This window comes from Poecilia reticulata, linkage group LG9 (genome assembly GCF_000633615.1).
Source record: "Poecilia reticulata strain Guanapo linkage group LG9, Guppy_female_1.0+MT, whole genome shotgun sequence".
Taxonomy (NCBI): Eukaryota; Metazoa; Chordata; class Actinopteri; order Cyprinodontiformes; family Poeciliidae; genus Poecilia; species Poecilia reticulata.
This window is the reverse complement of record NC_024339.1, coordinates 12,168,515-12,189,931: the sequence shown is the minus strand read 5'-3', so window position 1 is coordinate 12,189,931 and position 21,417 is coordinate 12,168,515. Positions and strand designations below refer to the sequence as shown.

At 38.9% G+C, this 21,417-nt stretch overlaps 1 protein-coding gene across 2 annotated transcripts in view; it reads left to right on the top strand.

The window, feature by feature from the left end:
- Positions 1 to 558: 558 nt before the first annotated feature.
- col27a1b (collagen, type XXVII, alpha 1b) overlaps positions 559 to 21,417 on the top strand; it is an 82,626-nt gene continuing 61,767 nt past the window's right edge. The window contains exons 1-5 of one of the 2 annotated variants that reach the window (XM_008417909.2): positions 559 to 777; positions 971 to 1,105; positions 3,185 to 3,249; positions 6,931 to 8,087; positions 11,429 to 11,482. In XM_008417909.2, the coding sequence (XP_008416131.1) occupies positions 1,053 to 1,105; positions 3,185 to 3,249; positions 6,931 to 8,087; positions 11,429 to 11,482 (1,329 nt within the window). In that variant the 5' untranslated portion in view covers positions 559 to 777; positions 971 to 1,052. Of the gene's footprint in view, positions 1,106 to 3,184; positions 3,250 to 6,930; positions 8,088 to 11,428; positions 11,483 to 21,417 lie in introns of both variants that reach the window. The other variant, XM_008417908.2, reaches the window with a different exon arrangement.

The window sequence follows — 21,417 nt, the reverse complement described above, 5'->3', positions numbered from 1 at the left end:
CTGCAAGGCAACAGCTCTACCAACTGCACCACTGTGCAGCCCATTTTTAATATCAGCTAAAGATAACCTCAGTAAAAACAAAATGCAGATAAATGACAGGATGTTTTAAAAGTATAGATAACAATCGCATATTTTGTCCAAAATTGCTATATTTTTTGAGAATTCACGTCTTATTTTCTGTCAGAAACAAGCATCTTGGTTCAATGGAAAACTATCTATCCATCATCCAAGCAGTGCTGCTTGGGGGCTGGTAATTGAGGATTTCACATCCAAATCACTCAAATGCTGTAACTATCACTAAAAAAAGTGAAAAAAAAAGAAGTTATCTTTAATTTCAGTGGTGGGTGGGCACTGTGGGGGCTTTTGCACGTGCCTCTGGAATGCTTGCTGCGGCCCTGTGCATGTTTTAAACGTAACATTCACGTAGTAAGGAAGAACATTTGATCGCAGTTGAGCACGTGCAGTCTGAGAGGGTCCCGCTTGCTGCGAAGACACACCTTCAGCTGCAGCTCCAAAGTGTGTTTCCCTGGATGTCAGCTGAGGGCGACAGAGGGAGGTGCCCCCTCCCCCAGCTCCCCCACCTTCTCCCGGTTCTCAAGATTTCCCTGAGTGCACAATAAACTTTCATTTTGGAAAGTCGTCACACACATACACACTCATCCTTGCGCGTCATCCTGTATCGCCAGGAAAGCTGCACAGCATTTTTATTCTTGCTGTTGTTGATGTATTACAGAACGCATGGAGAAGAGACGGAAAACTAAATAGAAGAGCGCACAGGTGGAGCATCTCTTTTTTATTTTTTTCAAATCCAGTAGTCATCTTCTTGGAGACTGCAGAGAAAATGAGGACACGACAATGACATCAAACGGCATTATCAGTGTTTGATTCTAGCTTTGTTTATTTTTTTTTAATTCTTACTTTAGTTTATTATTTTTATTTTTTTATTTTTGCGCTTTTGCTCTGCGCACAGCTCCCCAAGGAACACCTGGGATGGAAAAACTTTGCCTCCTCTGTACTCTGGATAATAAAATCTCCCGGGAAAGAATGAAGTAATGGAGTCGGACAATGCCCCGAACTCCAAACGCAAAGCCACTGGAGTCGGGGGGTGAGTCGACAGACTAAATCAGCGCTTTCCTTTAATACATTTCATGGTTGAAAAGGTTCAAGATGAAATCCTAAATGTCTTCTTAAACATACCCGAGTCTGAACTAACGAGCGTTTAGGGGGGGGGGATGCTGTTTGTAATGTGCGTGTAACGATGTAAAAGCTCGCGAAAGTACTTGCTGAGCTGAGGAGAAGTTTAGATTTGTATGCAGATATGAAGTGGAGCAGGCGGGATACTTTAATAAGTTGCAGATAAACGTGTGGAAACTATTCCGCCTGTTCTCTCTGCACAGTTCAATGAAAGTCTGAGCCGTTCAGCTGAACTGCTCCTCAACTTGTTTCAGAATGAATTGCCAAACGATCTGGGACTGATTTGTGGGAGATGTGCGAGAGGCGGAGACAGTAATCATCTCCTCCTTCCTCTTCCCCTCTCATCCCCGCTGTGCGTCTCACTCAGCTGGCCTCCCTCCGGCTGTCCCGGAGGGAGGGGGGGTTATTAGTTTTTTTAATAAGGCCAAAATGTTGCATCATTCTAAAGTTGTTGAACAAAAGAGTTTTGGTCACACACTGTTTCTGCTGCTAATTTATGTTTAGTTTAGCAAGTAAAGTTTATTAAACGGGTTTTTAAATCGATAACCGGTGAGAAGAAACATTGTTCCGACTCTGCAAGGCTACAAATGTTCAAGATTCCCTGCCACAGCTTCCACATTCAACAAACACACTGCAAAACTACTGAATTAAACCCTTAATCAGTGTGTTACAAAAAAAATCCAACATGATCCAGACAATAGTTTAGATTTTCATACTGTACAGTCTAAATATGTTGGATTAATGTCAACATGCAGTTTACTCAATAGGAAATCTCTCATGGGAAAAACAAATGCCAAACCACGCACTGTAAAGATGTGGTTAACTGATTACAGGGAGAATGTTTATTGGGATTTGCTGGTCTAAATTAGTTTTCACTTTAGAGAAATATTCACACTTGTGAAACAATGTGTTAAGTATTGTATTAGATTGTGTTTTTATGTAGACCAATGCAAAGTGGTACCAATTTGTGAAGTAAAAACAACAACAAAAAAACAATTCCACTGAATTCCCAATTGAAGAAAAACAATAAATCTGAAAAGTGTGACAAGAATTTGCACACTTCTTCAAGTGTCTGTATGTGGTAATTTATGGGTGTCTCATCCGGGAGGACTGGTGTCCTGACATTTTTAGATACATCCATCCTTTTGTACGTAAAACCTTATTTTCACCCGCCTGCCTCCTTCCTGCATTTGGGTCCAGCTCTTCAACATTTTAGAACAATTTTCAACACCAAGCTGGGACCACCTACTCAGCTTAGAAGTACCAACTCTATATTGATTGCTCATTCACATAAGCATTGGAAAACACATCTGTTCACATTTATGCGTGTGTCACTTATGCACCCCCCTTTCTCTTGCTGCCCTGGGCAACTGGCCATATGACAATTATATAAAAAGCAAAAAGAAAAATTATACAAAAAGCAGTCACCATCTCCTTAATGTGGTGATGTATAAAGGTTGCCCTGAATTGTATTTCAGGATTTAAAAGACTGAAGACAAATGTCACATTTTTCATTTACATTTGTAAAAATGTGAAAATAATTCCTTCTTCCTCCTAAATGCAATAATTCATGTTGGTCTTTTACATAACATCCCAATACTATGCATTGACAAAAATGGTGTACCAATGCCTGAACAGCAATGTAATAGTTTATCTAGTCAGACAGAAAGATAAATAGATGTCAGTGTTTAATAAAATGAGTAAAAAATATAATTTATGATCAGGTTTAGAGAATACAGGTCACATTGTATTTAACTTTACAGTCCGATATTTCAAATAATAATAATAAAAAAGTAAATGTGACAGTTAAAATATCACTGTCCTGCTGATGAGGCTTTTAAATGAAAAACATCCGAATCTCTAAAATTTAGACTTTTTGAGACTTTTCCACAAAATTTTATAGCTACAACTTTGAGAAAATATAAAAACTTACTTGGACGATTAAAGAATGAATTTGATGCTTTCCAAACCTCTCTGTCCTTGTTTTTAGGAGAGCTCTGATTCTTTGGACCGTAGTGGTTTCCATCTGTTCTGTGAGGTTTGCACAAGCACAAGGTAAGAAAACCGAGGAGAAAGATGCAGAAGTAAGGTTTTTATTCCTACACACTGTTTATCTGGTGATATCTGAAATGTGAGAAATAAAGAATTAAAAATGTGGGATGCCTTCAGTGGATTGAGCTTTAACATACTGAACAGGTAAAGTTTGAACTATTTATGTGGTACAGAATAAAAACTTAGGATATACGTAGAAGAAGTCAACTTGATTCAAATTGTCGTATATTTTAATTATATCGGGGTGATAAGCATAATTAGTGGCCTGCATTATTCTTTTAGAAAGTCTGTCTTACCAAACCACTTTAGCTACATTTATGTTGCTATGTGATGCACTCTGATGTCAGCAGTTCTCTTTTTGCATCCCAAATTTTTAACGAACTTCAACCTTGTTTTGAATCCTTTGCAAGTATGTTGCATAACTTTTAAGTAAAAAAAAACTAACTTTTTTTAATCTGACAAAATATTTTATATTTTTTATATTTCGTTTTAAAACGTTCTTTCTATAATTTTTTTCTCCTTGAATTTTGATGACTGATTCCTGTGTGGCTTATAGAAATTAACAAAAAACATCTGCTAATAAAAGTAAAGGGCAGAAAGTTCTTGGAACGTAGCTAGTTATTTAAAAAGAGCCTTAGTTTTAAATCAGAACTTTATTATTCCATTTTTTAGTGCTGAGATGATTAACAGGGTAAAAAATGTTTGGAACTATCCAGGGTTTTGAAAACTCAATGCAATATAGTTAAGTTAATCTGAGTTGAAGGTTCTTGTCTTTTTGACTAAAAACATTACATAGTAGCATGTGTGAAGGCTGAATATCCTGGATTCATGCAGAGGAATGTCTGATATGTGAGTCTTACTCACATGTGGATCAGAAAGAGATTCTAGCGATTTTCTAACCTGAATGCCAGAGTTTCACAGTATGTAACGACTTGCACAGATGTTTTAAATTAAAACATGTGAGAAGATTGAATCCCTTTTTTTAATATAATAACATAGCAACAAAAGTTCATGCTGCATCAAAATAATGTAATTTATTGATTATTAGTTTTTTTATATTATGCGTAGATGTTGTCAGGGTGTACAAGTAAACTTGCATATTGCAACGTTTATAAAATAAGAATATGCTGAAATTTTTTTAAATTATTATATTTCCAACTGTTGTTAAGTGGGGGGAAAGTAAAGGAACACTGTATCAACCATCTGACTCAGCAGTGCACAGCAACAAGTAGGGCAGGGGCTGAACGTTGCTACATTATAATTCATATAGTCAGATAAGTCACTCTGCCATCTCATTAAAATAATTCAAAACTTGACACTTCATTATCAAATATAAAAGAAAAAAACATTTAAACATGGAGAACACTTACCGTACTTTATTACTCGATAGTTTTCTTTTCATTCATCCATATTCTTTCACTCATCCAAGATTGAGTTACCACAGTAACAGGTCCAGACTTGTAACCCTGGTGTTCGAAGACCATATGAAATATATGGTTCCTCTGATCATTTCTACACATGCAAACTCCAGTCACTAAGACCCCAGAGCAGGATTCAAACTTCTTGCTGCAAAGCAACAATGCTTCCAGCTGTTCCCCTGTTCAGCCCCCTAACGGAACAATTTCTTTTATTTTCCTCTCGTACATGCAGGGAGAAACTGTAAAGGCTGCACTGAGTACAGGGGAATAGACTGACTCAGTGGCTGTTCTTCTGTATAAGTTTTTCTTTCTGATTTAGTTACTTTCTTTCTTGCTGAACTTGTCTTTGCATCAAATTTTTATGCACTTAATACTTTGTTATTTTTGTTCTGCTCATCAGGAGGTGACCAAGAGCTGCAGGCAGCCCGCCTACCCACTCAGATTAAAACATGATGTGCAGAGAACCCTGAGAAAACACACCACACAATCAAACAGCAATTTTGCTTTCTCATACCTTATTAACAATTCAAATCAGTGCTGCTTTAGAAATTGACTGTACATGGTCTTTTTATGGGATGTCAGGGATTTTCTCTATTTTTTTTTTCTCTTTGCCTGAGTTTTCAAGTCTGGCTGATCTCCCGCTGCCTCTGCAAACTGAGCAGGGTTTCCCTCCTCCTAACAGGATGTGTGTCTATTCTTATTTTTCTTCTGCTGAGCAGGAATTTATTATTCAGCAGTTTAATTCAATCTAGCACATATCTGTCTGTTTTTATAACATCCAGTGTGTGTGTGTAGGACCTAAATACTCAATAAGCTGTTTTAGATTGTGCAGTGGTTTTCTCTTGTATATTTAAACCTTTTGTAATACAAATGACTGCAAGTGTGACCTAAGACAGAGACGAGTCGGTAATGGAAAATGTCCTAATGAGTTTTTAAAGCCACAAAGATCAGTTTTGCCCTCACATTGTGTTTGTTTTTAGACAGAGGGCTAAAACCTGTTTTCTTTTTTTATAATTCATGAGGGCTGAAAAGCAATTTGAGAAACCACAAATAGTTCTGGCCTGATGCTTCCTGTCATCAAAGTTAGTTTTGATCTTTGAATTATTTACTTGAATCATTTTTCTCTAGGGTGGAATAATAGCAACACAAGCAACTTTATCGGTCCAAAAAGGTAGAGATGGCTACAAGAATGCACAGGTGTTAACCCTGAAAGCACAATGTCTTTTAGCAGAGGTGTATGGATATATTTGAGACTGCATATGGAATAGAGGAAATCCACAATAAATTCGAAGTTGTGCACCTAGTTCTGTAAAAATGAATCACTGAAGCCGTTTGTTGTATATTCATTCAGTTAATGTTCAAGTTCAGACACTTGTTAAAATAATTTCTGCCCATAATGACTGCATGGTGTAGCTGGATTTCTGATTTTAACTCTATATTCTTTCGTACTACAGTTTTCTTGTCCATGCTACAGGATGTAGTTGCTTTAAGAACAGACATGCTATCTGGAATGCAGCAAAAACAAAGTCTGCCTCCTTTTAAACTGAAATGTGGGTTTAATTAAGCTCTTCCTCAAAGGTGTGAATCCAATTTGGAGCAATACACCGTGCACACAGCACAGCAAGGTGCGAACATTACTCACTTTTTCCTCCCATGAGATGCAAGTAGCAATTAAAACCTGCGGCAAGCACTGCAGTATGTTTCTGAGCACAGGCTCCCGTCAGAGGAATCATCTTTAATCAGCAGACATTACCAGATAACATTTCTAGCTATGCACCTTACATTCCCACAACCATCCCCTCCGGGGAACTGTTCAGCTTCTGTTTGCTGAGATTGTCCTAATTAAGTCTTGATGTAAGGATTACATAATATCCAGCAACCCCCTAAAGCAAATGATGTATGACCCCATATGCGGAGACTTTAATGCAGTCTCTTTGCTTCGGGTTTTCAATTAGTCTGGCTTTGAAAAGGTAAATTCCCAGTATTGCTTCACGACACTTTAAATATCACTTCAGTTCCTGCTTTTTTAATTTTGTTCAGTTCATGCTTTGATGCAGATCACTGGAGTGGAAGACTGATTGAAGAGTTTCACTCACTTTTTTTCTTTGAACGTCTCCCACAGTGCAATGCAGTATATGGAGTCGTTTTGTACGTATCTAGGTTGAGCCTCCATCAAAGAGATGAAACTGGGAATTAAAAAATGACAGCAGTGCATCTTTCAAATCCCACCCAAAACACAATGACTTCTCTCCTGTTTTTATTACAGATGTGGATGTTTTGCAGCAGCTGGGGCTTTTCGGGCGAAGGCCGGGTGTGCCACCACCAACGGGGACTCGCTCCATTCCCGCCGGTGTCATCCCCGTTAAGTCCGGCTTCATCCTCACTCCGAGCGCCCGCCTCCAGGTGCCGCTCCGCACCATCATCCCTGCTAGCTACGACACCAGCAACCTCTCCCTGATCCTCAGCCTCTCTGCTCATCGCTTCAACAGCGCCTTCCTTTTCTCTGTTCTATCTAAAAGAAAGAAAGTTCAGCTCGGAGTACAGTTCACACCGGGGAATGTTTTTGTACACGTGGGGCACAAGAACTCTGTGAGTTTTGACTACGACGTCTACGATGGACGGTGGCATAATTTTGCTGTGGCTATACGAGACCGTCAGGTATTTTTGCACACATCCTGTGGTGAGAAGAGCTTACATGGAAATTGGTCCTCGAAAAAGGACCAGCGCCTGGATCCAGAGGGCTCCTTCCTGCTGGGCAAAATGAGCCACAACTCAGTGCCGTTTGAAGGTGCAATCTGTCAGTTTGACATTTATCCCTCGGCTGAGGCAGCTCATAACTATTGTGATCACATTAAGAAACACTGCAGAGAAGCTGACACATATCGGCCCGTTTTTCCACCCATGCTACCTCTATTCTCAGACCCGGATATTACTTTAACTCATACAACTTCGCCATCACTGACGAAGAGATCTTTAGCTACAGAATATGCTGTTGTGTCTATTTCTCCACCATCTAATGTTGGATTGGAAAACCCGCCCAAATTTTCATCTCAGACTGTTACCGCATCTCTTCGGATCATAAATCTACCGGATCAGAAAAACTTCGTCAAAAACACAAATCAGAGGGATAGTGAGTCTTCTGGAGCTTCTGGGAAAAGTTTACTTCTGCCTGTCTCCGTCAGACTGTCGGCAAATCTCAGGACCACGGCCTTTTCCACTCAGGCGTACGTTCCCCATGAAAAGGAACTGACCACAGTAGCTCCAAAGAAACCTGAGCCAGAAGTGACCAGCGATTTCAAACCAACCGCACTCCCTGCGGTGACTCCAGTTGCAACAGATGGCTTTCAGACATTTGACCTGGAGCCAACCCAGTTCTCACTGCTGGCTGGACCACCTGGGCTAAAGGGAGAACCAGGACCACCGGTGAGTGGTCAAACAAATGTGTGTCAGAAATCTCTGAATTGATGTGCACGTGTTTGGTGTGATAAAGTCCAGCTGGAAGAAATGAAACGAGGTGTTCGAACTGTAGCAAATCCAGAGTTTTGTTTTGAACTTTTCAGGGTCACAGTCATGGATAAAGTGAGCAGGTTGTTGTTTCAATGTTGCTGTGTTGTTGTTTTTTTTGTTCATTCATTGCCTGTATCTGAAATAGGTGAAAGCTTGGATTATAAAACCACTAGAGTGTGTGGTGAAGTGATCTTGACAGTGTGGCTAATGGGAATGGTAGAGAGTTTTCCACTTGCCCCAGTCTTTGTTTATTTTCCAAGTTGCCAGTCATGCATGTGTGAGGTCTTAGGTGCTCTCAGTCCACACCACTTTGGTGCTCATTATTGGGTGATCATTCCTTTCAACAGCTGTGCAATGATCGCATTTTGAAGCTCACTTAGTGTGTGCAGTGAGGTGTAAGATTTTTCCGAGGCGATGTGTTACTTCTTACGCCAACCTCTGGAATGGGTTAAAACAGATTAAGGGATAAAACACTACTACGCTTTCAACTATTAAAACTTTGTGTTGAGGGCGTAAAGTTCCTTCCTCTGGCAAATCTGACAATGTCATAAAAGCACAATCTCACCCTGTAAATTTTAGAATAAAAGTAAAAAATTTTATGTTTGAAATAATGTCTTTACAATTATAGGTGTCACTGTTAACATCTTTGACAATTTAAAATAAACTTAGCTACATTTCTTGCTCAAATTAACCAAAGTTTCTTGAAACTTTTAATTACTAAATCACAACTACATGTTTTGTTGGGGAATGCAATATATTTATTTTAGCCCCACTTCAAGTTTGAGAAGACATCTGAACATGTCATTGAAGTAAAGAACATGTGTGGCACCTCATGTATAAGAAAGCTCCTCATCTAAGCATGTCCATCATTGACTGAGCAGTGATTTAAAAGTTTTTTTTTTTAATCTACTATGGACACACATTTGTGAATTTATTACAGCTACACCCCTTGTTGTTCCACTTCAAGAAATTTATAAGAAAAAACAACAACACAAATCTGTTGCTATAACAATCAAAGTAACTGTGGGAGAATGTATTGTAGACTCATCCAGTCAAGGTTTTCCTTCTCCATACATTATTTTTGATTATGCTATGTTCAGTGGTAAGGTGGTGTAATTGTCTGAGATACATTGAACATGCTCCTTTTTTCTTCAAAAAGATTTCATTAATCTCCAATAGCATCAACAATCAACAATTAGTTCACTAAGGTCTACTGAGTGCTGTTATTTTCAGTTTTTAACTGCAGATAAATAAGTTAAGGCTGTCGTTTATTTTGTCCTAAATGCTGTCTGATAAAAGATGTAAAAGAAGTCAGGCTTTTTTTTTTAGATGCTAAATTAACTTAGTATTTTCTGCAAGTCCAACTAAAAGTCTTTAATCGTTAACTCTGTCAACATATCAGGACTTCCTTTTTTACGCCAAAATAAAAGCCAAAAACATTAATGCAAAATGTCATGTAGTAAGTACTTACTGTCACGTTTGGGGCTCATAATAGCTTACACTTATGTCACTTAGGTCACATGATGACAACACTTTGAAAACAGACTTCATTTTGTCAAGCATACTATGACACTTTTGTATCATGAGACTTTTTGGCAGTCTGGTTAGGACTTCCTAAAAGTCTTAACCAATCCTAAAAAGGAGAAAAATCACTACCCATATGTGTCCAACATCACTTCTCAAGGACTGGTATCCTGCATGTTTTCATCCTTTCCCTGGGTCAACATCTGAATCAAATGAGGATGAATTAGCAGACCTCTGCAGAACTCTAAAATTGTAAAGAGTTTGTTGGCCCATTGGAATTAGTTGTGTTGGAGCAGATACACATGTGAAACTGCCAGGCCACTACAAGACTGAATCCGTGAAGTGAAGGCTGGATTATGCTGTCAGATGCAATTGAAGAGTGACTTCAGCTCCAACTGTCTGCAACGTTGATGTTGCAACAGAAAGCAGTGCATGCAGAGTGAAAGATCCAATACTGATTGCATCCATCATCAGAACTGATTCCAATAGTTATGCAAGAATCAGAACAGGGTCAATGAGCAATGAAATACAAAAACATCTAATAATTCTGGTTTTCTTTTCGATTGTGTGCATTTCTGAGTTTGTCTTGCTTGCTCATTTGAGAAGTACGTATAGAGGTGCGACAAGCTGGAGGTATCAAAACCTTGAGCAATATTCTGCTGGAAAACCTGAATCCTGCCCTTCAAATGACACCATCAACTTTGCAGTGAAGTTTGAGGTATTAACTTATCTTGCATTGTCAACAATGTGCAAAGTCATGTACAGTCTATAGTAACCCCACCGACCATTGTTGAATATATAATTGATCTGCAGACAAGTTCATGCCAGTTGACCTCCAAAGTTCTCGTCTGAATTGTCAAAGTTTTTCTTGCAAGATAAAAGGTCACCTACTCAGGCGCTTACAAGCGTATACTGTAAATGCTTAAGGATGCAAAATGTAAAAGTTTGGTTAAGTTCTTAGGAAATTCGGCTGAAGCCGTGACTTGGCTCTGACCTGATTAGTGACTGAAGCTTAAACTACTTATCACGTGTGGATCGCCTGATGGTTGCAATCGACAGGACCTAAAGTTTGCTAAAAAGCCTTCTGGCTTGTTAGACTATTTGCTGGTTAATTATAATCAAACATGGATTTCTTTCCAACAGATGTAAAAGTCAGTGTGTTTGGGATTATTACATAAACCCAGAAGACGCCATCGAGTTGTTCTTGGGCCTGTTTTCTTCTTTTTTGTTTAACTGCTTCAGCTGTGAGAAAGTAACTTAAAATCCCAAGATATCAAACAAAATCAGGTTCCACAGACTTGACCCCTCATTAAATGTGACCTTTCGGAGCTTTGTTAATCCATGTGTGAAATTGTTTTAAAGCTAGCTGATGCTTGTAATTAATGTGATTGGTTGTGGCTGGAACCAGCAGCAACCTCCCTGCCAGTGCAGTGACTCAGACTTACAGTCTATGCAGTGTTGAAACAATGTTGGTTGAATGAGGGCCTGTATCATCTTTTAATAGGAAATCCTCACACATGGAACAACACAGTGACTGCAAGTAACACCTAACTTCAAACGTGATAAAGTGGAAAAAATGTATTTAACTGAGTGAATGTCACTCAAAGAGTGTGTGCCTTCTTTCTGTGCTTCTCTCCTGACATGTCTAAAGGCTGTATCTTTAATTTTGTCTTTTGTATTCATAGCCCTGATTCATTTTGACTCTTGACTATTTTTAAATCTTTTCCTTTCAGGGTCCCCAAGGATTTCCAGGATTGCCAGGAATCCCAGGAAAAAGGGGCCCCAGGGTAAGTGAATCACATGCATAGGTGACAAGTTTGTCTTGAGTGTCTTACAAAATAAGAACACCCCTTGAACCTTTTCACACTTTGTCAGGGTTTAAGCACATAATTCAGTGTAATTCTTTGTGGTTTTATGTGATGGAGCAACACAGTTTAGCACATAATTGTCAAGTGGAATGAAAACAATAAAGCTTTAAGCCTAGCTTTTCTTTATTCTTTTACAATAAACACCTGAAAAACTGACAGTTTTATATTCAGCCTTTGAGTCAATTATTTCCAGAACAGTATTTTCCTGTAATAATACCAACTTCTCTTTTGTAGCTTCTTATAGGTTTTCCTTCAGAATTAACATTAATTTATCTCTATCCATCTTCCAATCCGTCTTTTCTGTTGCTGCTGAAGAAAAGCATCTCCATATAGACACTTTCTGAACATATTCATGAGGATGGGGAGTGTAGTTTTCTGACTTGTGATATTCAGCCTCTTATTGTCATCTGGTCAAAGTTGTGGTAAACTTTATATAAACATACTCTAATGACTTTTAAATATGTCTTTGTTCCACGCTTCCATAACTGTCAGGTACTACAAATTTCTCTCAACTCAAGGGACTTAGAGAAAGAAGTTAGACTTTGTTTTTAGGAAGTTGTTTTATTGTGGAGGGATAAACAGACAAGTTAATTTTACAGCTAATGGGCAACCATTAGTCTGGGATGGTTACTGATGATCTCTGTTTACACAGCTGCAATGCATTTCATTTAGATGTATTCGAGTAAAATGGGTTAAATATTGCTTCTTACTTCACAATTATGTGCCGTTTGTTGTTGGTGTGTCACATAAAATCCCCATTAAACAATAAAATTTGTAGTTGCAACCTGACAAAATGTGAGAAAAGTTCACTTTCTCTTTTGCATGGTATGTAGCAGCTCCCCAGCACTTGAATTAATTTTGCGTAGTCTCGACGGGTGATTTAAGGTTTGTTTATTTTCTTTGATGATCGGTCAACTCAGTCATCTTGATCACCATAGTCATAGTCACCTTAAAAACTAAACAGATATACAAATATTAGAATATAAGCAAACTTACAACACACAACACAAAATAAACGTACCTCGCTGCTTTCACCAGGGAACGCCAAGTGTTGATAGTGCCAAGCACTTTTGACAGTTCATAGGTACAATGATTCTGCCAGCTTTTATAGGGCCTGCCCTCATTTAGCTACGGCAGCCCGTGAGGTACATAACACACACAAAAAATAAACTTTACAAAGTGCAAATAGAGTTAGACAAAATACAAGCCACCAGTGCTAATCAAAACAGACAAATATTATTAAACAATCTGCAACATCCTTTAAATAATTTACAAATTTAAATGATTTAAGCAACTTAATTTAAATGGTTCACTATCCATTACACTCCCACCAATAATGCACATATTACCAAAAAAAAAAAAAAAAAAAAATGCATTATTTTTATAGTTTTCCTTAAACCATGCAGATTGTTTAAACATACCCATCTGTGTACATTCAGTTTACAAGTCACTTTCCAATAACACCAATGTTTGCACCGGTCTATCACTGAACTCTTTGAGATAATATCCCTTCCTGATGTTTGTTCTCAACTTCACTCTTCTAACCAAGCCATCACTATCAGTAATTGTTTCCACAACACGACCCAACAGCCGCCTATTTCTTGGGAGAAAATCCTCTTTGACAATTACAACATCATTTACTTTAAGATTGCGCCGAATTACATGCCACTTTTGTCTAATGGAGATATCTTTTCTTCCACCGACTCCAAAACTGTTCAACTAGAAACTGTACACTGCGCCAACGTTGAGGAATAAATATCTTCCCTCACAAATGTTCCTGCTGGAGGCAGGGCAGACTCATATTTCATTTGAAGCAAATTATTAGGAGTTAAAGGTTCAAGGTTCTGTGCTTCAGTTATTAGTTTGGTGGCATCATTAGCTGTAGGGACGCTTATTAACCCATCATCAACATAAAATTCTCCACAAATGCTGCTGCAGCTGGAAACTTTGATTTCTGCTGTTGTGCCAAATATTTCAAACCAAAATTAGCACAGCCTGGAGAGGAGGCAGCACCAAAAAGGTGAACCTTCATTTGATACTCTTTAGGCTCGCTCTCCAAATCTCCTTGCTCCCACCATAAGAACCTGAGGTAACAATGATGCTTTGATGCAACATAAAACTGGTGGAACATCCTTTCAATGTCACAAATAATAGCAACAGCTTCTTTTCTGAAGCGCAGAAGGATTCCAATTAAAGAGTTTATCAAATCTGGACCAGTCAACAAGGTATCGTTCAAAGAGGTTCCACGAAATTTAGCTGAGCAGTCAAACACTACTGTCAACTTATCTGGTTTCTTTTAATGATACACCCCATGATGAGGTAAGTACCACACACAATCATTGGCATTTGCCTCAGGAGCCAGTTCAGCATCACAGACTCCATAAATGTTTTGTAATGATTGTAGAACTGATCATTTCTCTTTAACCTTCTCTTCAGATGTTGTAAACGAACTGTAGCAAGCTTCTTATTATTTGGCAACACAGGAAGGCAGGGTGTTTTAGACGGAAAAGGCATCTCCAAATGGCCATCATCTTTCTTTGTAATATTTTCACTCAGAAGTTGTATAAACCGAATGTCATCTTGAGAAACACATTTTCCTTCTGGGCCCTTTTCATTGAAATCCAACTCCAWAGCCTTTAAAACATCAGAAGTTAGTGGAGCTGGCATTTCTTTCACCATCACTCTGTGTACAAATCTTTGGTTACCTTGCCGATCTAAATGTGGATTAGCTGCCCCAATTATACTCCAACCCAGAGCAGTTTTCTGAGCAAAAGGTTCATTTTCCCCACCAACAACAACTTCCAARGGAGCCAAAGCAGAAGGACAGTCAAACCCAATGAGTAAACCTACTTCACAGTCTTGTAAAGCAGGCATTTTGCCAGCCAGATGTTTAAGTTGAGGTGAAATTAAACCCACATTCAAAATTACTTGTAAAACACACCATTCCATTTTTTTTTTTTTTTAAGTAGTCCAGTTACCTTTTAAGTAATTCGGCGTAATTTCATAAACGCCAATAACAGTCACGTGACGTCATCTCCAAGTTGTTTCCGCGTTGTTTGATCAGTCAATTTCTCACCGAGCCAGAGATCATCATCTGTTGGAATCAGTTTCTGATGCAAACTTGGATCCACCGCGAAGACAGCTCCTCATGGTGGCGTCGACTCCGAAGCAGCGTCGGACTTCGGCCGATGTCCGATCCAAACGTCTCACCGCCAAAGAAAGGCGACACACGGAAGCTTCGAGTTTTCACTGCAGCAGCTCCGCAGCACTTGAATTAATATTGCGCAGTCTCGGCGGGTGATTTTCAAGGTTTTTTTTTATTTTCTTTGATGATCATCGGTCAACTCAATCATCTTGATCACCATAGTCATAGTCACCTTGATTACTTCAGTCACCGTGAAAACTAAACAGATATACAAATATTAGAATATAAACATATACTTACAACACAAAAAACAACAAAATAAAAAAAACGTACCTCGCTGCTTTCACCGGGGAACGCTAAGTGTTGAAATTGTTTGACAGTTCATTCAAGTCGTTCATAGGTGCAATGATTCTGCCAGCTTTTATAGGCCTGCCCTCATTTAGCTACGGCAGCCCGTGAGGTACATAACACACACAAAAAATAAACTTTACAAAGTGCAAATACAGTTAAACAAAACAAAATACAAGCCACAAGTGCTAATCAAAACAGACAAATATTATTAAACAATCTGCAACATCCTTTAAATAATTTACAAATTTGAATGATTTAAGCATCTTAATTTAAATGGTTCACTATCCATTACATGGTATTATACCTTCAGACAATTACTCTCCTTTCCATTTTCCCTTCTTAGTTCGCCTTTAATATTTGCTGCATTCTCTAATTCCTGTGATGCTTTCATCAAAGCAAAGTGACACCCATTAGTTGAGTACGGACATAGGAAACTTTTTAGCACTCTGCTTTTGATCACACTGAACATGCAGAAGGCTCTTTGAAGTGTGGAGAATTACTTAGCCAGGCCTTCGTTTGCTTTGGCTCTGGGTTTGTTCAGGCTGCGCTTCACTGCTGCCAAGGTCAATTTGTAAATTTGAAGTGCAAACAACCACAATCTACAGATCTGTGGACTGTCTGTATATAAAAAGGAAAAAAAAAAAAAAACTGATGTTGCTACCAGTGTGCATTTACATTTTCAAGAACCAGCAAAAATAACAATTGTTAGAATTATACTACAATGCAGGCAATATGTTATAATGTTATAATTTCTCGTGCATTGGGTCTGCAACCTTTCCTTTAATTTCAAATTAAAGTGTATTTGTATAACAGAAACAAGGCAGTTCAAAGTACATTAAGCATAAACCTCTTTGTGTGCATTGATAATTTTAATGATGACACTTGACAAAACGTGATGTCTGTTGCTGGTTTTCACAGCTGTTGAATATATGATATGTTAATGATGTTTTTTATGCTTTCATGATGTGAAGCACATTGAACTGCCATGTTGCTGAAATGTGCTACACAAATGAATGTGATTGATTCATAAAAAACATCAGATAAGACGCCAATTGTGAAGCAAGTAATAGATATTACATTTTGTCAAATGCCATCATCAGAATCATCAATGCACATCAAATAAGCAGGTGGGTTTTTAGCATTGATTTAAAGCAGGGATGTCAAACTCAATTTCACTGAGGGCCACTTCAGCATATTGGTCACCCTCAACGGGCCACATTGACGGTACAAATCAGGTGTTCCCAGGTCCAGTCCTCCAGACTGCAACTTTTAGATGCATCCCTGCTAAAACACACCCCAGACTAAAGGTTGACTTCTCTCATCAGCAGCAACTCAGTTCTGCAGAGGCTTATAATGAGTCAATGATCCAGGTGTGTTAGAGAAGGAATGCATCTAAAGTTGCAGATGGTAGCTCTGGAAAACTAGACTTGGGCAGCACTAGCATAAATGTATGAAAATACAATGTTTAAAATAAATTAAACAACACCTCATATTGTTAAATAACGCTTTGGAGCGTCTGGTTAGGAAGCCCATTCAAAACCTTTGGTTGAAATGGCTCGTTAAATTCAAGTCTCCATCACAGACCAGAGAAAACTAAAGAGAATGCAACGTTGTGTTTATCCATTGGAGGAGCCGGCAGTTTATCATGAGGAAATAAATGACGACGCAGAAGTTAATTAGACTGTAACATGCGCAGTCCGCTGCTCAAACACTGCGGACGCGGCTACACTGCTGCGAAGAATTAAAATCCGCTGAAAGTAACTCATCCAGTGGATTTAAGAACTGGAGCCTTGGTGCACGTGTTTCAGCTGTTTTGCAGTTTTCTGGATGTTTGTTTCAGAAGCTGAATGCTTTAAACCCTTTAATCCGAGCCTTACATTGAGCTGAGGCTTTCAAACAACTTTAAAAATCCCAGTAGAAACTGTTACCGATGTGTTTTTATGTTGATGCTGCACGCTAAGGCAGCACTCATCTGTTGAATTAAATCAAGCAGAAGTGAAGCTTCGTATTTCAATGGTATGACGCCTGTTAGCAGACCTTCTGATGGAGGCCTTGCACTGCTGGGATTTGTCTGTGTGCTACCTTCTGTAGCCGAGCCGTGGGGCCTCAGGGGTGGGTCCAGGGAACCCAATCTCTTTAAACACGGAAGAAAGAAAGCTTTGTCCCCATCTTATTTAAGGTATTTAAAACCCTGTCTGGAGCTCAGTCGTCCTGTGCAGTAAAATCTATAGAGCTCATTCATCATCAAACTTTTGAAATCCAACAGGTCATGCCGGCGCAGAATCGAAGGGTACTTAAGTTTCCTTTTTTTTTTTTCCTTTTTTTTTTTGACTGTGTGAAATATCCTACATGATTCAGATGATTAGGGGAAAATGCTGACAGCTCCACAACATAATCCACAGAAACTCACAAGTGGACTCTGGGATAAGGAGTTTCCTGATTCTATTTTTAGAGTTTATACTTATTAAATGGACATCAAGACTCTTTCATTTCCTCTTATTTGCAACAATTTGTTAAAAAAAGAATAAATAGACAAATGTTTGAAGAGAAAGATGTATTTAAAAAATGACTCAAATAAATTATAGAAGGGCAAACATGTAAGCCTGTTTACCGAGTAAGATTTGATTCACGCAGAAACGCAGGTTGAAGCCCAGGCCACGTCTAGTGATGAAAAAAACTAATTCTTTCCCATCGTGCACATCATAATTCAACAGCACCATTAGCTGTGACCTGAAGTCATCCGTTTCTAGCAAAACATTTGATCCAGGCTGAGGTCTGGACTTTGACTGGGCCGCTGCAGCACTTTGATTAATCTATAATACTTTGGCATAGAGAGTTCATGGTCAGTTAACCGACTGAAAGCTGCCAAGGTCCAGTGGCTACAAAATAAAATTTAAAATCAAAATTATCACCCCTTTGCCACCACACCAGGCGGTTGGTGTGAGCTTTTTGTGCCGATACGCTGTGTTAATTTTCACCAGACATGGTGCTGTGCATTATGGGGAATTTTCTCCACTGTTAAAAGGAACATTGCTGCAGACATTTTGTGGTTTATTCAGCTGAATCTTTGCAAACATTTTGGATCAAAACTGGAGTAAAACAGTTTAATTTTAAGATGTTTAAAGAACACGTTGCATGGAAGCACAAAATGATCCCTAAATTAATTAATGGATGCATTTACAACTTTTACAGCATTGACTTGTTCTTTAAGTGGGGCAGTAAGTAAAGAGGAATTATAGAGTGTTGGTCCTCTCATCTAATTTTATTCTTATATGGTAACAGTTTCTGAAATCCCAGTTATTCCATTTGAAGATATATATACATTTAAACTGAAACACTTAACAGCACCCACGATCCTTCTAGCATTTGTAAAGGTTAGATGCTCCAAGAGGCTTGGGATGTTTGTGATGAATTTTACCCTCATCAGGAATCTCTGATGTTCAAAGAGAAAGTCCAATCTGCAGCAGACCATGACCTCATTCCAGCTCTTCTTCCTAGGCTGGATATTGAACAGATTGCAGGGAGGCACAAACTAGGCAACTTGAAAATATTGGCAAACTATGAATAATAATGTGCAGCATGTCCTGAAAGCTGCAGGCATTCTTACTCATCATAAAAGCTGAAGCAGCTGGAATCACACAGTGCTGTTAGGAGTGTTACCTTTCAGGCAGCCGGGTGTTATGTCTGACTGCTCAGACGGTCTCACCACTGCTTCCACCTTGCAGCGGCTCTAACTCATGAAAACATCCACGTTCCGCAGCCGGCTATAAGCCTGCCGAGAGCCAAAGTTTAGCCGGCCCTGTAGGGAATGCTTGAGAGTGGATCAAACGAGGCTTTGTGAAGGGAAGCTGACCTGCAAGCATGCAGTTGGTACGTGATGCAGAGTTCGTGCAAAGCCGGGCCCATTTGCATAAATGTCTTGAGAATGATTGACACTAGGTAACATAAAACACAGTCTATAGAGAGTAGAGTTTTGGCAGCACTGTTCTGCCACTGTTTGGCTGGTGATGAAAGTTGAACTGATAAATGAAAGTCATGTGTTTGCATTCTGTCGCAGTTCCTTGGAGAGCTCTGTCATCATTATTGACTGGGATATTTTCCATTGATGCTTAAGCTTTAGCTAACAGGGAGCACATTTAGAGCTGAAATTACATTTTAGGGGCTTACAAAACATTCCGGCATTACAATAAGCAATTCATGCCATGCAAAAGTAGCATGTGCCAATCTGTAGATCTCAATGTTTTTAATTTGCTCAATATTCCATTGATATTCTAAACATAAATTCTCTGTGCTATATAACCTTAAGAGATGTTTAGTGGTACCAACATATGGTGCATCTGGCTAGCAGACATTACTGTTGGTCCAGAGGGGAAGATTTAGTTCACATTTCCATCTGTTAGAAGCAGATGTTTGGTTAAAATAATTTATGAAATGAAAGCATTAATGCTATTGTTTCTGAAAACTGTTGCAGTGAGAAAAAGGTGAGCAAGCATGTCAGATTCTCAGTTGTTAAATGAAAAGACAAAACATTTATTAGTTTAACGACTCAAAAGCAAAAGAGGACTGTACTCCTCTTTTGTCGACATGGAAGCAAGATTTCACTCTTTCAAAACTTTAACAAATACAATTCTTAAGTGTGGCATGCATATGTTAGGGACCAACTTTTGCTGCACTTGCTGCAGATTTGTACATCATGGGAATGGATTGAACTGTGCACTTTGGTTTTCCTCCCGCCCGTACATTCATCTCACCTATTCTCCAAGGGTGACAGGGGAGCTGGTGCTTATCTCCAGTGGTTATCGGGCAAGAGGCGGGGTCACCAGTCCATCACAGGGCCACACAGAGACACACAATACAAACAACCGTACACACACACTCTTTCTCCCAAATGCAATAGAGAAATATTACAATCAACTTACAAGTCATGACTTTGGACTGTGGGAGGAAACCAGACTACCTGGAAAGAACCCACTCATGCACAGCGAGAACATGCAACTCCATGCATAATGACAGGGACTTGAACCCAGTTTTTCTTGCTCTGAGGCAACACTGATACCAACTGAGTCAGTTCTAGCTAATTGACTTGATCTGATTTAAACCATTCTGTTGTAGAATGGTTTAAATCAGCTAGAACGTAAGCATCCATTCTTGTTCCATTCTTGTTCTTTGCAACCTCTAACAGGATGAATATTATTTAGCTCTGTCCATCTTCCCATTAGCTTTGACCAGCTTCTCTGTCTCTGCTGAGAAAGGAATCCCCAAAGCCTAATACCATCATCACCATGCATCCCAATGGAGATGGTGTGTTAAGGTTTAGACGCAGTGACAGTGTTCTACCTCAGCAGCTTTTCCCAACAGAAAATGGGTGATTTTTTTTAGCACTCTTCCTGAAAGTCCAGATTTATGGAATGCACCAATAGTACCATACATGATATTTTGTGGATCTCTGTAGCGCCTCCAGAATTATCATGAACCTCTTGACTGCTTCTCTAATGCTCTCCTGCCAGCCCTGTCAGTTTAGGTAAATGGCCATGTTTTGGTAGGTTTGCTCTTTCCATTTTAGGAAGATGGTTTGGACATGCTGAACAAGATGTGTAAAGCTTGGCATATTTTTTTTCCAACCCAACTCTGTCTTATTTTTCGCCACAACTTTTTTCCCTGCCCTATCTGCCAAACTTCTGGGGTCTTTTACATAACCAGAGTATGTGTACTGAGATTAAAGTATACACAGATGAACTCTATTTAGTGAGGAGGTGACGTTCGGGTATCGTAGTTAAAGCTGGCTGAATACTGAGTGCTGAACTTCACCGTATTGTTTGAAAAATAGGATCAAAATGAAATATGTCATTGAATCTGTCTGGATTAATGGATGATTTGCCCCCTTCTCTCCTTTTTTTTGCAAAGTACCTGTAAAATTTAACTGAATACAAGTGCATGCTCTTCACACTTTTCAAACCAACTTTTATTTTTGTTTTATTTTACAATTTTCTGCTATTTTTGTTGACGTTTCACTTTAAATCCCAATAAATAGATTAAAGTTTGGCTTTGATAGAGTGAGAAAAATTACTTTTGCAAGTCACTGTGTTTGACTTTAAATTACTTAATTTGAAATAAAACAAGTGCAACCTTTTATCTTTTATGAATCCCCCCAATTGCATAATTGTTGTGCAAATGATGCAGTGTTTCCAGTCGTTGTGTTCAAAGATTTCAACTGGTGTGTTGTGGCATTATGGCCAATAAAAAACAGTGGCACCCTTGTAAAAGCCATCAACTCTCGTTGCAAACCGTGCACACAGATGTCCCTCCATCTGCAAGCCTTAGGTGTGACGGTGTGTGTGTGTGTGTGTGTGTGTGTGTG